At 48.0% G+C, this 18,056-nt stretch overlaps 1 protein-coding gene across 3 annotated transcripts in view; it reads right to left on the reverse strand.

Annotated features, from left to right (window-relative positions):
• The window catches only part of arhgap12b (Rho GTPase activating protein 12b), a 43,219-nt gene extending 25,760 nt beyond the window's left edge, over positions 1 to 17,459 (reverse strand). For all 3 annotated transcript variants that reach the window (XM_035619437.2, XM_035619436.2, XM_035619435.2), the window contains exons 1-2: positions 17,293 to 17,459; positions 12,942 to 13,711 (exon numbers count right to left, since the gene is read on the reverse strand). In XM_035619437.2, coding sequence (XP_035475330.1) covers positions 12,942 to 13,619 — 678 coding nt within the window. In that variant the 5' untranslated portion in view covers positions 13,620 to 13,711; positions 17,293 to 17,459. The remainder of the gene's footprint in view (positions 1 to 12,941; positions 13,712 to 17,292) is intronic.
• Between the last annotated feature and the right edge of the window lie 597 nt (positions 17,460 to 18,056).

Below are 18,056 nucleotides of genomic sequence, written 5' to 3' on the forward strand. Positions count from 1 at the left end.
AGATAAAGACGAGTGTGCCTGTGTGCTTAAACAAGATGATGACTTATTACAGGTGAGGACAGAGCTGGAGCACCTTGGAGCCGCTGAGAGCCCCGGTTGCGGCACATCATGGTATTAACCCCGGTGAATCAGGTTAATTGAAAATCAAACTCTCAGCGAGGAGAGCTTTATCTCACAATGCCATTGCAGCTTTAGGTGCAGCAGCAAAAAAAAGGAGGAAAAAGGAGGAGGATGGAAAGCCATGGTGTCACTCACTGTGTGTGTGTAATGTTTGCGCCATGCATATGCATCAGGGTGTGTTCGCAATCCTGAAGCTGATTTTTTAATGCTCTAATTTTAATGACCCATCTCTCTGGAATGTGTCCCAGATAAGTACCACCCTGACGCCCCTGAGGTTCAAGCGGCATATTCCACACATCTCTCCCAATCTCCTCCTCCTCTGCTATAACACTCCAACATCACCCTTTACCCCTCTGTGGAGTGCCTATAGGATGCAAGAGGTGTAAGTATGTGTGTGTTAGTGCGTGTGTGTGTGTGTGTGTGTGTTGGCCTGCACATTAGCTTGTGATAACGGGCTGAATTATTCAGGCCACTGGTCGGTTTCAGACTCACCAGAATGCTGATTGAATGTGGTGCAGCTGAAAGCTGAGGGGTTGTGTGTAGCACTTAAACAGGCGACAGCCACCCACAACGGAAATGGAAACTTCCTCCCAGATGAAACCCTCAAACCAACAGGCTGTGGTGAGGAAGATGCTGTGACTTCTGGAACTGTGCTCATTCATGTCTTAGACACACGCACGCACGCACGCACGCACGCACGCACGCACGCACGCACGCACGCACGCACGCACGCACGCACGCACGCACGCACGCACGCACGCACGCACGCACACACACACACACACACACACACACACACACACACACACACACACACACACACACACACACACACACACACACACACACACACACACACACACACACACACACACACACACACACACACACACACACACACACACACACACACACACAGGAAGTGTTTGATGTGCCTCGACATAAGGTGAAAGACGAGTGTCTAGGAAATTGGGTGATCTGCTTAATCTGAGCTGAATATGATAAGTAGGTTCAAACATTATGAGTGAAATTGCCAAGTTGCTGTGCAGTTTTCCACAGTTGCTAAGAAAAAAATTGCCATAAAATTATAAAACAGTGTAGACAGTGAGAGCACACCTGGGGCTGGGACAGACTGACAGCAGGGACGAATGTACAACGAGGAAATGGGATCATTCAAGCGTGAGAAAAGCCAGAGCACAGCAGGTGGTTAGGACAACTCACTGTGTTCCTCTGCCTCGGGCGCAGCACAGGAGGCCACTTCCAGGAGGAAACTAACAACAACAGAGCTGTATATTTATAAAACGGATTTCAAGTCTGGTAGTCCTGATAAATTTAAAAAAAACAATCAACACATAAGCTCATAGAGTAAATTACCTTGATTGAAGCCTGCAAGAACAAATTGTGTAATTGGGATGTGTTGGTACAGAATATGCAATAATTAAAAATATGACAATGTTTTTCAGGATTAGTGCTCCTGCGGATTCACCTAAAACATAAATCTGTAACAATACAATAATATCCTTTATTGATATAGCATATAGGCATTGTCATTGTAAGTTAATGGATAATGACCACCACAGCCTGTGGTGACAGAGAGAAGACACATGGGAAAGTGGGCTACTCGGCTACACACAATTAAAAGGGCACATTTAAATCTCCAGCCAATCTAGCCGTGACTCAGTGTGTTCGCCCGGGTGTGTGCGTGTTGGGGGCGGAGATACAGTGACAGAAAGGTGCATTGTGTCCTGTTCGTACAAGGTCATGGGTCACTCGGCCTACTACCCACAGACTGCCAGGCCAGCCCTCCCTTCTCCGTGCCCCCGTCCTTCTCTGCGTGCATCCAGAGAAAAGTTCCAGCAGCAGACCGGCCACTGTAAAGCCATTGTTGTGTACAGTCCCTGTCAGAGAGAGGGCTGCCTTGTCATCTATACTGCCCAGTCACATGATTGGGGGGGCTTTAGAAAAATGAAATGCATCATCAGCTGGCCGCTGGTCTGTATGTCACACTGAAAACATGACCACATACTGAACTCTGGACTGCCAGCTACCGCCCGATTTACACATCACAATATTCTTGCTACCTACCTGCCTCTCGTGCAACACCCGTTTCTAGAAGCACTTAATTCTGATTTGATAGAATCCAACTGTTTACATGTGGGTTAAGAAATACAAACTAATAAATAAAAGGCAAAACGGTTGTATACATTCACTTCAAAATCAGCCACATTTGCCCAGCCTGTAATATCTCCAAGTGGAAGGCCACGTTCTCTTTCGTCCTCTGGGTGACCCATTAAAAGATTTGGTTGGGTAATTGATCGTCACAGAGCAGCCTCTGTAGAAAGCAATTCAATTTCCACTGGGCATGTCTTGCCACATTAGCGAGAATGGTTCTTCTGTTTTGTCGAGCCAGCAATGGCACGTAAAGGCAACTCTGTCCGCCAAATCTTCCGGGGTCCATTGACAGAATGTATACCGGGTAGGGCACCAACTACGGAACTTGGTAACCTTGAGCCATGAGGTGGTCCTCTCCTGCTAAGCGGTGCTGACAGGGATCTAGAGCAATGGTGCCAATTGGTTGAGTGGGAGTAGCAAACGGGGTCAGTGGGTTTGCTTCGGGGTAACAAAGGGACATTGGACCAGGGCCCGGATGGGCACGGAGATGATTCAGAGGAGTTGTTCAGGACGGGGATCTAGAGATGCAGTCATTTATTGAGCTTAGGATTTTAAAATGTTAGTCTAGTAGTGACCAAAACAAGAATTTATTGGGTAATAAATACATGTATTGGGTGCTTAAAATTCTTTTATCATCAGATGCCAATAATGAAGTTAACCATCACTCAGATTTGTCCAATGAAAACGGATTAGTCCCACAGCTTAAATGATTCTGATTTCGTTCTGACAGATATATTTCATTTTAGGATCTTTTCTTCAAACACTGCTTAGCATTTCTGAAAGCAAGTCACTGGAGTGGCTGCAGTCTGATTTGAATACGTCGCCATGGTTTCAAACACGCACTTATTTCAGAGCAATAGCGGCTCAAGGGGTTGGAGACTGCTTGGCAGATCAATAACAAACCTGTCTGCTGACCACCGGGAGGGGTCCTGCCCAAGGCCACAGAGCAGCAACACCACCCCCAACTCTAAGAAAGGCTGATTACTTGCCTTTTCAATTACCAACATGGCCTTTGAGCGAACGATACAAGAGAGAAGAAGGTACTTTGTAAATTAGGCAACAATGAAGACATGGAGCTAAATAGCAAATACCCCCTCAATCCCCTTAACTGCCTTTGGGAATCAAGAGCAAAGCACACTTGGTGCTGGACAGGACAGGTTTTGTTTTCCCTCCCAAGCCACAATCAGGGTCAAAGACTTATAGCACAGGGCAAATAAGCACATTGTCAAACATGATGAGAAATGTTGGGGCATAATGATGTTGGAGGAACATGATTTTTTGGCGTGTGTTTGTGTGCAGTTGAGGGGGTTGTGGGTGGACGTGGTTTAACCCTGGAATGTACTGTACACAACCCCATAATCCAGATATGTAAGAAGATTGCATTCAAGTAGTGTGTAGCGGCGGGGGCGTTCTGTCCAGGCTTGAGCTGACCTGTAAGCCCCTTGGTCCCAGAGTTGCTGAAGCTTATCCCGTGGAGCCCCTAACACTTTTTAGATGATTATGGCACTGTGGTCTGGTCTGGTCTGTCTCTGTGGCAAATCCACTCAGTGTCATTTCAACAAGAAAAAAAAACAACAGATACACACCATACATATTGGCCTCAGGCTTATGTATGGTGCACCCAAACAACACACTCTCATACAAAAAGGAGGAATTAAAATCTAAAGCACTCAGACAACAGACCTTTGTTATAAATAGGGTTGTGACCAACTATGTTTTACAAATAGTAGTTATATATTTCCTTTTTTATTGAGTCTGTCTAAGATAAGACTAAAATAAAGACAATTTCTTCATATTTCACTCTTCAAAGGTCATGTTTCCTACCCAACTCAACCAACATACTGGATGAATCAACATGGGAATGAGGTCAAAGGACACTCAGGAGGGACACACGACACCAAATTGAGAGCAGGATCTGTGCACTGTGCATCTGTGCAGCTGTAAACAAGCATGAAGGAGGTATCCCTGTCTAAGCAGATGGTTTGAAGGTGCTGGGGTCAAACGAGCGGTCTGACGAGCCATAATTGAGAAAAAACTTGGGCTGCAACTAATGATTATTTTCAATATGATTCATCTGATTATTATTATCTCATTTAATCGATTAGTTGTTTGGTCCACAAAATGTCAAAAAATTGTAAAAAAAAATGTCGGCACGTGTCACCATTGACCACCATATCATTTTTATTGAATATTATTTGGTCCAGAACTGGTGTGTTAATGTTTCACAAAATGGGGGGAGGGGAACTAGTGAGTTACATCAACAGAAAGTGGTGCACAAGGTTGCAGGAAAACATTGGCACTCAAACTCCCAAACACACGTTTGTTTTGCTTCTATTCACTCGAGATAACGCTGACCCGACCAAGGTCCATTTCAACTACGAGGAAGATATTCTTTGTAGGGCCAATGGTAGAGAGAGAGATATAAAACCCAAGTAGTCTCCTAGCACTTTGCCACACACTTACAAACAGCATTTTACTGTTTCCTTAAGATCCTCCGTGCTCCTTATGCTTTAGACCCTACGCATATATCACTGGAACTCTATAATCCGTCCTTGTCAGTCAACTATACAAAGAGGTGATCAAACCAGCCAATGGTGTTGCAGGGCCACCAGAGCATGAACACGGAGACATCCGTTACTGCTGGCATATCCATTTCATTAACAGACACTGGGAGTGCCTCTCTGACAATCAAACACAAGGACACTGAAAGGCCGCTGGCCTTGGAAGACTCTTCTGAGAACAGGGATCAGCCCCTCTCGCGTCTCCGCTATAGTGGTGAGCTATTTCTGGCCGGCTTTGCGGAAAATGTACAGAGACACACACTGTATCCCCAAAAGCCAAGTAGCACATCTGATTGCAATTATAGGAAATGTGTTGCTACTGCGTTAAAATTGGATTTGTTGTTTGAAATGACTGTTTGGGTACAGAGCTGTAAAGCTGGCAGAGGGATCCAGACTGAGCCACAGTGGTGCAGTGTGTCCTCTCTCTTTGTGTCCCCTTTGTTTCTGTGTAGCATCTCTGTTCGATGACAGCTGCTGGTGGAAAGTTCTGAGGACAAAAACACAGAGTTTCTGGAAAGTCAATTCAGAGATAAAGTAGTCCTGTTAAGGGGCTACAGGAGCAGCACATCTCCAACTACTACAAATGATCTACCAAACCAGACTGATGATAGGACTCAATGACACAAACATTGGTAAAACAAATGTCCATGACTCCACTGATAAAATATCAATAAACTGACCAACAGGTTGCAGGTAAAACACGTCAGACCACAACTCAGAAACTCGTCTACTTTCTACAACCCTGTTCACTGTTACAAGACACCAGCAGCTGGTGGGTGATAATGACAGACAGACCATTTCCAATCTCCCTTTCAGAGCACAGGACCTCTGGTGAGACTGATGGCTGCGCTGCTCGTCCTCTTTGGCAGCCATGCAATGTAATTAACGACAGCAATGGCATGTGACAGAGACAATACGTGCTCCTTGACGCTCAAAGACGCCTACGCTCCGATGCTTCCACCGGTCCTCCCACAAGCTGGCAACCAGCGGCAGCTGTACCTCTCCAGAGGAAAGCTGTGAGAGCAGAGAAAATGCTGGATGACTCACAAATGTTGCCTTTGATCTGCGGTAATGTGTCGAATTGGTGAAGTTAATCACTGAGACACACAAGCTGTTGTGCAAAAAGACAAGAGTGCGCGCAACAAGTTAAAGAGCCGCATCAAACACATGGATGAGGGCAAGAGTGTGTCAAGAAGGGTTAAAGACGCTCATTACCCAAGATCAGATCAGGTTTGTCCCCATGCTGAACTCAGTTAGTTAGATTTCAACCCAAACACAACCAGTTTCATAAAGGGCAAGTAGCACAGAATACTCTCTGATTTTAAAATCATTCCTTCATCACGCATCACTTGTGTTCAGTTCTGTATTTTGGATATAAAATATGTCAAACAAGAGACAATTCTTGAATAGACAATGAAAATCACTTTGAGAGGAATCTTCACCTTCGAAATCATGAGTTGCTGCAACTTTCAAGTCCCTATGCAGCCAAAACACCAGTGTGGGCGAAAAGGAGAAGGAAATAAACACAAGGCCAGGCCCTGTGGGGAGCTGCGGTGATCTACTTCAGCGCTCTGCTGACTCCAACACCCCAAAGTGGATTCAGAGGTAACGGCACAAACCAGAACTACTCAAAAACCACTGCATGATGCAGCCGGGCCCAAAAGCGCTTTAACACTAAAAAAGAGGTATGTGAGTGACTTCAGCGGCGTCGTGCTAATAGCCACCGTGTTCGTTGTCCTTGGAGGATTGTGTGCAAGCATAGCTGCTTGACCTATCCGCTCAGCCAAAGCAGGAGGCCGCTGGAGGGAAAACGGTACTAGCAGCTGTTAAAAAGGCTCCAGACACAGCCAGCATCCGTTATGTAACCGTGCACCGAGCCCAGTGCCCCGAGCATCATCACTTGTATGCAAACACGGACCTCTGTGGATATCACAGCGGGTGGGGGGGCGGTCAAGATACTTGCAAAATAAATCCCACACAGGAACACCCACACGTGCCCAACACCATATCAAACACATAACAACAGTTGGTGCCGTCAGTCTGAATATTTCAAGGCGAAATGTCACAGGCGGACGGAGCCTCTGGTAGTTAGAGAAACAACGCTGGGACCAAAAGTGGTCAGGGAAGGGAACGAGCCCGAGCTGGGGAGGAAAGCAGAGGGGAGGAGGCACAATAAAATAAATCACTGCGCCATCAAAAGCACACCAGCTAGGCGTTTCTTACCTTCTCTGGGTACATGTTGTCCCGCTCCGCCTAGGCTACAGTAGTGAGCCAGGCCCAGAGAGAGGGACAGTGAGCGACAGGCGAGGGACTGAATAAACCATAGCGAGCAGCCGAGTGAGGAGAAGGTAGAGGGAGAGAGCGGGAGGGAGCAAATTAAATAGGTGATGTAGCCCCCGTCCTCCACTCTGATAATAAACGCTACGCTGCAACACGGGGCTGACAGGCAGAGCCGCTTCACGGATGCTGGAGCGGAGAGAACGACAACCAACGGGGTAGGCAGAGAGAGAGGAAGCCTTGAATCACAGAGTCTCTCCTGCACACTTAACTTTTACAGATGACCCTGCAGTTTAGGCGACCGCAGACCAGTTGATAAACTAATTTTTACAGTTGCAAAATGAAATACAGTACCTAGCCCGAGCACCGGGACTGCATAAGTGTACCGATCAGATCATTGCTTGACGCACAGTGAGTGAAGCTTCTGTTCCCGCGTGCAGAGCTCTGATTTGTTGGAAAACACCCGTAAATGAGTACAGACCTGTATGAATCACCGAACACACAGGAGATGTGGGCAGTGATTCATCGGTCTGGAGCCGTGTTATAGCGCAGCGCTGGTTGTGGCTAGTTCTGTTCTTCGTAAAAAAAAATGGATACAAGGAGGAAAGAACTACGAGGCAGAGTTAAATCAAAATGGATAGTGCAACAGTCTAAACGATCGCTTCTTCTATTTTTAACCCATGCGTTGGCTTGTTCTCTCAAAGGTCAGGTTGTCTTGGATGGTTTGCGACTCGTCAATGGCTGCTTTAAAACCAAAATTAGTGGGGTTAGAATCTAAAATAATGACATTCAATTTCTGTAAACCATTCTATCCATCTCCTACTTCATGGAAGTACCCAACCCCACCTTACCCAACAGACACGATTTCTCTAAACTCTGAGGCTAAGCTCTCGTGGTCGTCTTGAACGCTCAGCCCCTTAGGGCTTGTGGGTTTAATCCTCTTGTTGTATCACAGAGGCACGGATCATGCTGGATGTGGGGGAAGGCAAAAAAAAAAGAAAAGAAAAAGGGGGTGGTCACGGGCTGAAGTGTGGACCAGGAATTCATGGTTTCCTCGCTCTAGTCCTGCCCTTCACTGGGACCACATCTGACAACGCTGAGCGAGTAGAAAAGGCTGAAGGGAGAGAAAAGGTGTTCAGCGGCGAATGTGAGGCTGACTGAGACGGAGCGAGTGCAAAAAAGTAGAAGAGAAACTAAAAGGACCAGACAGAGGAAGGGGAGACGTAACAAGAACGCAGGCGGGCAGATAAAGCAGACACGCCAACAGAGAGGCCGCCTCTCGCATGAGCACAGCGGATGCACTGTTTGCTCAAGTTTGATATTAGATTACTGCAAAAGTCCAATGCTCTGCTTTTGAGGGTCAAGCAGACCTTCACTGACTTAGCTTGGCCGTGGCCTGACTGTATGAGTGTGTGTAGGCACAGAGGCAGGAATGTCAAGTATGCACTGGAAAACAAGCAGGGGCCTCCTTTTCAGCTGGTCCGGGAGGAAGACTCTCGGCACGGACCCGCATTGCGGAGCGCAACACGTGCGAGATGGTTGGACACTTTACGGCGCTGCTTGCACTCTTATATGGTGGTATTTTACGATGTCATTACGTAACAAGACCATGCGCTCTCTTGTACTCAACTTAGTGGATTTCGGTTTATTTGGGGGGCCTGTAAAGAATACTCTGCAGCAAATTTGAGACTGTGCGAGCAAAGAATCAATTTAGCGCAGCATGTAATTAGCAGGTTACTGTGGCGTGGGGTTTGTTTTTTGAACTTCTGTACAGTTGGAGAGATTCCCGGGACCCTGAAGTGGGACAGAAAGGCGTGTATCTGAACAATACGCACGTCAAGCTTCACGTGGGACAAAATTCACATCGCCAGATAATACCGATCCAATTCGCAGCCCCAAAATAGCAGACAGTAGAGCACAGAATTGAGTAAACCTTGCTAGCCGCAGATACATTTTGACAGGGCACTTGGGAGAACCTATAGCTGCCTATTTAAACACACCGCTAAGCCACCGATACACATTTTCACCCTTTGCTCAGCTGCTCAAGTCAGCAAACACACGAATAAGCAGAACCGAGCAAAACAAAAAGGGGCGACGTGTATTTCACAGAGGGAAAGGAAACAAAGCACGACGAACAATCCATCTACCTCTCGACAGATGTTCACACGTTCCTGGCATCCAGTTTTAATGCGCTCCTCCATCTTTAATGGTGACCTTGTAACGTTGCTCTTTCGAGTCATTCATCTTGCCGTGGCAGCCATTCGGAGGTTTTTACGGCTCACGGGCTACGACTAATCTCCGCATTCACCCAAACATGAAAACATATATGTCTGGCCTCCTGTCCCTGGGTCTTTGGAAATCACACAGGGGGCTGCAGCAGCTCTGTCAGGGCCCAGGGCCCTCGCACTTTGTCCCTGTCTCCCTACATGCACAACCCCCTCCCACTCTGCCTCCGCCTCCTCCTTCAGGCACTGACAGGCAGGAGACCACACAGCAGGCTGAAGGCAGACAAGAAACTAGCTTCAACTCAGCTGCTTCCTTTGGTTCTTAAACCCTCTCAGAATCTGTCCACAGGTACAGTTACAAGCCAGTTATGTCACCGTGGCTACAGGAATCCTGGAAGCGGAACTTTAAGGAGATTTCTTTGAAACAAGACATGTGATGCTGGAAGACGGCTTATTTTTGTGGAGTGACTGATCCAGCTCAAAATCCCAGGGAATTAGAGGTTTTATTATTGACATGGAGCACAGTATGCTGCCGAGTACCAGGAGTTGCTCAGCAGCTTAATGTGCCAGAACTTTGAAAGAAAAGGGAGGGTCCAGCCGTGGATGATACCTTGTTTTGTGGTGTGATTGTGTGAAATCAGCGTCAGCGTCTTTCTAATCAGACAGTGAGTGAGAGCTGGGCATCCCGCTGGCTCCACGGCGCAAAGCCACAGACACAAACACTTCCAGGGCCTTCGCATCTTCCCCTCGGTGACACAACTGGGAAAAACAACAATCAGGCATCTCGCACAATCCCGCAGAGCAGCCTTCATCCGCTCATTAAGCCACTGTTCCTTGGAAAGAAAAGCAGCCGTTTCTCATCAAGAGAAGGAGTCTTGATTTAGAACCTACTCTGAAGAAGATGAGTAAAAGTAGTCCAGAATAACCCAACTCAAAATAACCTTCTCTGTGGTGATCGAGGAAAAACAGGCAACAGAGCCTCAGAGAAGCCCAGCATGTTTACATGAAAACAGGCTTTAAAGCATATGGGTTTAAACACTCTAACCTATTGCCAGACTCTTGAGAAGTGTGGAAAATGGGTTTATGTTGCCAATCCCTTGAGAGCGTAACAGCTCCGCTTATAGAGGAGCGGGGACGGGGATCGGATGGCTGTGTGACCACAAACTCCAGCACCAGGAGGGGCAGGGACCGGGGAGTGGACCCTCGGTCTCCGCTGCTGTCCGGGCCCCAGAGAAAAGCAAATTACATATGGAAAGCACGGCGAGACAAAGACTTCTAATCGTCGCCCGGAGATCAAATCGAATCAATTAGAGGTGGGCAGCTGGCACTCGAAGTTCAGGCACGTCAGCAACAAATCCAATCCGTCTCACCATCCGTCCATTCATCCCGCAGCTCCTCCGGACCGGAGACTGGAGGTGAACAGCTTTAGGAGAATGAATGTTGAATGAGATCTTTACATTGTTTAGTTTAGTTTGTGCCAGTGGTTCCTTGATTTTCTTATCTATTGATTTTTTTTCCATTTGTATTTTTTTTTGTCCAAGGATGAATTTTCTATCAATACTACACTACATAGAATTTCAGTATTGGGACAAATATCAAATACTGATCCTATTAAGTGGATCAGGCATCGGCTGTGTTTTTGCTTTCACTTAAGCAACTTTCAGAAATGCACTGAAGTCAGAACACACATTTTCCGTAAGAATGTAAATGTCCACAAATATTACTTTTAACGTTTCTCCAGCTAACGCGTACAATACAGCAATTGTCAACGAAACGATCCTCCCTCTCTCTTGCAGGCCCAGTTTGCCTGCATACAAGCAGTGACAGGAAGCAGTGGAAGGGGTAGGGGAGTTGAAAGAATTGTTGTTTTTTTTCTGCTGGGGTCATTCACTAGCCTGGCAACAGGCCAAACAGCACAAACTAACAGAGCGCCACAAAGGCAAGAGGAGCGAGGGGAGTGGGTTCCACCTCCCCCGCGACCACTGCCAGCGCCGAGCTTCACAGGGAGTTTTTGGTAGAATCCTGTCTGCTGTCTGTGTCTTATCCGCCCTGCCAGCGCTACTGTAGCCCGGCAAAAAAAAAACACTCCACAGAGCTTCCCATACAAATGTAAATGGCTGAGAGTGAAATGTGTGTTTATTTAGGCCTATGTGATTTGACAAGCATGAAATTAATTCAAAAGGTCGGTGAAGGCTGCCAGCAGCACAGAAAACAACCCTTCTCTTGCCTTGATGGGGCCTTTTAGGGGCGTGTCAATTTTGACCCCCAAACATTTAGAGGTGATACATGTGGGGGTCTCTGAAGTTGTAACCTGTGTTAGCATCCATTCTCACTCTCCTTTTCTTCACATGGCGCATCACACATGGCATTCACACCCCGCACACGCTGTCGCTCGCGCAGTGGTCCCCACGGCGGGGGGCAACTGGGGGCTTCAGACTGATCCTCGGCAGATATGACCTAGTTTCTATTCAAGCCCTTCTCTCTTTGTTCGCTCCACGGTGGAGGAGGCTGCCGCAGCCTGTGGAACAAAGAGACACAGGCAAGCACTTGGAGCCTTCAAACGGGCCGGCCCTGCCTAGAAACAGTACATCCACCCCAAAAATGGCTCATGAATGCAACGCTGCTTGAACTCCCACTGTCTGGAAATCTCCTTGTTCTACTTTGATCTACCTCCGCTGCAGCCTAGGAAGGATAAGCCCCAGTTCCTGTAGTTTTCACCCATTCTCTCTCGCTCTCTTTCAGGGTGATGAGGCATAACACGGAAGTGGAAGGAGGCCTCAGTTATCAGTCTGGGGGCTGGAGGAAGGAAGTATCAGGAAGTTTGGATCTTAGAATCAGGTAGTGATCCCATGGAGTACGAGAACATCAGCAAGTTTAAAAAGCATAAGCGATAGCTACGAACCCACACAAACAGGCAGCTGTGTTTGGCATTTCTTGTATTCAATGGAGCTGAAGACTCATTTACAGAACCCCTTCATTTAAAAGCGAAGCTGTAAAGAGACCATTTAGTCTTTAATGACCCAACTGCAACAGCTGCCCCCCCCCCCCACTTCCAAAAAAAATCGCACATCTGTACACACCAGACAAATTACGCTTCAAGGGCAACAGTAGGAGATTTTAATAAGCACCTGCGACTGTTGCTGCCTTCGTCGAATGTGGCAAATGAGGCACTAAATTGTTTGAGGCAGACTTGTGCGCTGGGAGCTGAAGGATGAATGTAGGTCTCGGAGAAACAAAAAAAATGCAATCTCTGAACACCCCATATGGCAGAATTGGATTAGGACAAGGGCAGTTATCTGCAGTTGGCCCAGGAGAAAAGAGTAAAATAAGCAGAGGGTGGGAAATAAAGCAAGGAGAATGGAAGAGAGGGAAAGGAACCAAGGACACAATTCAGAATACAAACACGGACAAAACTAGCGGCGCTCAAGGGAGTCAGTACTCCGCAGACAGAAAGGAGAACAGAGGGTACCCTTTATTGTTTTCGTTGCCCCTACAGACTTTCTGCATAGATTATTCCCACAAATGCATCAAATGAAAAAGATCTGTAAGGACACCATTTGGAAACAAGAGGAACGTAGCGACTTACCTGCATGTGTTCGGTTGAGCTGCTGCTCAGCTCGTCCCCGGACTCAGAATCGTTGCGAAACTTGCTCAGCCCCTCTCCCGGCGGCTCGCTCGGCGGGGAGGTCTTGTCGCTGTTCGGACTTCTGTTGTGATTGTTCCCCACTTTGAGCGGAGGCGAGTCCGCCCGTGTCCGTGGCAACGTGGCGTTGTTGGCGTGGTGATGGTTGTTGTTGTTGTGAAGGAGTACTAGCTCAGCCACCACCTTGCAGTGATGGGGACTCCCCAAGTTCTGGTTCGGATCCTTGGGTAGAACTGGCGGCGTGACACGATCAGAGGATGGCGACGGGGTGGAGGAAGGTGACGGGCGCCCAAAGCTGGACATTTCGGGCTGGGGTCTGTTGAGGTTTTCATTGGATGCCCGGCAAATATCCAAAACGGTGGGCTTGGCCCTCAAGGTGGGCTTCTGGGGGGGCATGAGCGCCCGGCGCACCTCCCTGACGTACTGCGCCGGCACGTAAAAGGCCTTTGTTCCCTCCTCCCTCCTCACCTGCCACCAGTCCTCATTAGTCTTCTTCACCAGCATGTAGCACTCCCCCTGACGGATTGCCACCATCTTGTCTTTGGCCTTGTACTCGTAGTCATACTCCACCTCGATGTAGACCTGGCCTGGGGGGATAGGCAGCCCCTCTCTGTCAGCCATGATGACGGGAACGAGCGCTTGAACTCTGACCTCAACTGCTCAGCGACCCAGGCCTGGAGGGCTCCTCATGTCTGACCGGGGGAACTGCTGGACTGCAGGAGAGAAGACAGATGAGACCAGAGGGCGTGTTAGACTTCCGACTTTCTATTATAACCTGTCATTTTCAACTTCTAATCATATTCCGACATTACCTATTAAATAGCAAAGAAATTCTCAAAGACAACTTCACCCAACAAAAATTTCATAGGCAGAACAGATTTACAGATTATACATGTATGTGGGGGTAGTGGGGTCTACTACAGGTGGTTTCTGACCACGTTGTGTTTGAATTACTTATCTTTACACTACATTCTTCTCTCTTTTCTAATCTGTTAAAATGATGGACAGCCGTTGAACATATTTGGTTAATGCAACACCTGGATGAAGACTTTACTTTTTTTCTTCCATTTCAGTGTACAAACATGCTCCCAGCCGCTCACACCTCAGCTCATTACTCATCAGAATGCCACAACCGCAAAGTGCTTCCTCTGAAATACACCCACATCACGGACACTTCCAGACAGACATACTCCGTTGGTGAGTCGATTGAATAAAAAACACCACAGGGCAACTCCTCCCTCGGATCATCGGAAAACCACAACAGACAGTCAACCCGGATTGTTTCTGGGAACCTATACCACTGCTGTGGATGTCCATCCTGGTAATCTGATCCCCCTCTGCGGAGCAAGGGGTGATGACAACATGACCCACACACACACACCGATCCCGCATGCGATCCAGAGACTACAATGGCTCCCTGGAGCCTACGTTCCCTCAGACGCTGCATCCCAAAATAAAGCACTTCATACAGCCCAGTTCTGCAGTTTGACATCATTACTCATTAATGCAGCTACAAGACGCAGTCAGAGAGCTTTAAAAAGATCAGGGCGATCTCCTCCATATATTTCCTACACAGCGAGTGTGTATGAGTCAGAGGACAGCTGGGCCCCCCCCTCGCCATTCCTGCAGGGTTTGTTTTGGGATGAGGCCTGTCATTGATCCGTCCGTCAGAGAGTATCCGTGCATCAGTTAACCTAAATAAATACCAGGGCGCTCCCACAGCAGTGGGGCTGCCGCTGCGCCGCGTCTCCCCTTCATATCAAATTCTCCTTCTTCCTCCCAGAAATAGCAGCAGCCGCCCGAGGACGACTTACATCCTGGAAGTGCATGCGCTGAAAGCAGGTGCTTTTAGTGAGGCGTGAGAACACGGTCGCTGAATCTATAAGGGGTCCATCCTTATGTAGAGGAGCATGTACACACGCACTCCGCAGCCCAGACAACCAGCCACACACACACCGGGAATAGATCTATGGTGGCGAGGGTCGTCTGAGCGAGAATGGGAGCCCACGGGAGTTGGAGCTGCATATTCGTAAAGAGTTTAAATAGCTTCTGTTTTACAACAACATGAAGCTCACACACACACACACACACACATGCAGTGTTACATCATGCCAGGGTTTTTAGTGTGTGTGCTAGATGGCAGTCCCCGTCTGGGCCGTCCCAGTACAAGCTTCAGCCATGATGTCAACAATCAGGCACAAGACTTAATGAATGAGAGTCTGTCAAGAGACAGCCACTGTCTGTTGTCATTTGTGCGAGTCTGTGTGTGTCTGTGTGTGTGCGCGTGTGCGAGGAATCGCTATCACCAGAGGTGCCAGAGACGCAGTCAGGATTCCGACAGGGCTTCAAGTCACGCACATGATAACGGCACTATCGGTGATGCCGCGTGGCAGCAAGCGGCCCCGACCTCCTCAGAGCCAGTTCACGGTGTCACTGCGAGTTGCATTCACTGAAATAAATAAAGATTGTGTTGTTGCTGCGCTCCTTTTTTCTGAATAATAACCTGTAGTAAAAGACACAGTGTGAGAATGTCACAATCCTAATCTGTTCTTATCTTCTTATCTCTTCATTCCATTAGCATCTGAAGTCGGAGACACTCGGCCCAAAAGATTAAGGCTCCCAGTCAGACATAGGCCAGTGTAAACCACTGACAATTCAAAGACAGTCACGGCGTCACAGTGCAAGTCAGGATGCGGCACATTTACAACCCTGAGAAACCTCAGGAAATCAAGCATGACCTCACTCACCTTGGCATCGGCCCTCAGCCGAGTCGCGGCGACAAAACGTCGCTGTTATTCTCAGATTAGAACCGACACCTCAGACACAACACAACTCCCCATCTACAGTTCATCTGCTGGGGCGGGAGAGGGAAGTTTTGCTGCAAAGTCACCGCACAATCGCAGAGCAAGGCGAAGAAGTCACAGAGGAGTGCAGCGGGCAACTTGTTGCTCGGCGGAGACTCGTGTGTAGAAACAAGTTGCCGCAGCACAGCACTGAACAACTACAGCGTGTCCCCCTTTTAATGGACCACAGCTCTGATGCCATATAGTTTTCTATTTGGGAATCGATCCGGTGGTTCCCACGGTGTGTGTGTGTGTGTGGGGGGGGGGGGGGGGCAAGGACTTCCAGGGTTCCCATGAAGAGGATGACGATAAATGCCACTGCTTCATGCCAATAAGTATCTTCTGCAATTAAAAAAAAGCAAAAAATCTGACTCTCCATTTAATCAGTGGGCAGATATGCAATTCTATAGAAAAAAATTGATGACAGGTGCGGTTCCCTGGAGAAATACATCCTTATCCTAACCCTGCTGCTAACAGTGGAATACTTTGCACAGCAGCAACATGTCATTGAGTTTAAAAAAACAAAACAACAACACATAGTTATCCTATTGACAGTGTGCCGAAGCACCATAGTGCATCATCACTCGTGACTCGTCCTGGCGTGTGTGGAAACCCAACATCAGCAACACACCGAGGGATCACGACCCTGCGCTGTTTGCACCGGAGGAGCCGAACACCGCCGAGGCTCGCAGCGCCTTTTGTCCCCGCGCCTCATTCGAAACAGATGTGGCCCGAGCAGCATCCAGCCCGACATGTGCTGCTGCTGCTGCTGCGGCACTTGGATCCATCTGCGCCTGTTCACTGCTGCACATGCGGACACGCAGCTTGGTACAGATCTGTGCGGCCGCAGCCCCGCATGCCTGGGGCGAGGATGGCGAGGGGGGGGGGGGGGCATAGGTGGGGGGCAGGGTGCTTTCCAGCCCCGCACAGGCTGCAGGAGAAGAAGAAGAGAAAAAAAATCCCACACAAAGGACTTTAATCCGTGCGCAACAAAGGTCCCCTCGATTCCACATCACCGAGGGTCCCCGGGAGCCAGGGAAGGGCAGGGGCCCCTGAGGAAGACCCCCCCCCCCCCCCCCCCCCCCCCGCGGGGGAAAAACGGCCTGACGCACCGCGACGAAATGAGCTATCAACAAAAAACCATGATGCTATCACGTGGAACGTTTCATTGCCCGAGCTGTTAACACACGTTTATAATAATAATAATAATAATAATGATAACAATGGTCAAATGTAAGGTTCTTTTACCGGCTGGAGATGGGTTTCCCCCCCGAGAAAATATTCCCAAAAGGCTTCGATGCTTTGGAAGGAAAAAGAAAAGCCCGCGCAGGTTCACTCGGACACGAACCGTCCGATCTGCAACAGCGTGCATGGCAACAAAGTAACTCGGGCCAATGAGACTGTCGCGACGGCAGGAGAGAAGCCCCCGCGCCGGAACGGACCACACCAACCTGTTTCCGAATATAACCCCTCCAGCGGTGTCTGTCTCGCAGTTTGTTCCGTGACGACCGGGGCGGAGGTCGAGGAGGGGAACTTCAGCCGGCCGCGTCAGTGTCTGCTGCTCCCGCGGAGTCCGCAGCAGACCTCCAGTCGCTCGGTCTGTTCGCAATCCCCCGCCTCTCTGCAACGCTGTCAAGTTTGCTGTGGTGGACATTAAGCACTTCCGGTCAAAACTTTCAAAGTAAACCCAAAATAAATATCCTTATTTAGGGTTCATGTATACAACCTTTCTTTTCAAACTATTGGCACCTTTCCTCCCAGTCATTGGACTTGTCTCGTCTTTGTCTCAATATGGTTTTTTTTAAATATAATTAAAGGATGAGTACCCTGTTTTCTCATTTACATCTTAACAAGCAAACACAATATTGCCGTGTTAATTTTATGCATGTTGTGCATTTATGAATGCCAAAACTTATTGTATGTTTTTGACTCAGATGACCCAAGTTTAAAAAAGAAACTGTGTCATCCGAAAAATATTTTTGCTCCGTTGAAACACACTAATATGGCAGATAAAAAAAGGATGTAGAAAACTAAGATTTAAAAAAAAATAACCATAAATGTTATCAAAGCCAAAAAAAAAGTCTTTGGAACACGCTGCTATGCCGTCAAGAATTGGAATCTATGCAATAATACAATTTTTTTTGTGTCTCCATATGAAATCTAACGAGAGCCCAGATAATTCATCAATTTTCTTGGCTTTTTATTGTGAAAGAAA

Source organism: Scophthalmus maximus, chromosome 21, assembly GCF_022379125.1.
Source record: "Scophthalmus maximus strain ysfricsl-2021 chromosome 21, ASM2237912v1, whole genome shotgun sequence".
Taxonomy (NCBI): Eukaryota; Metazoa; Chordata; class Actinopteri; order Pleuronectiformes; family Scophthalmidae; genus Scophthalmus; species Scophthalmus maximus.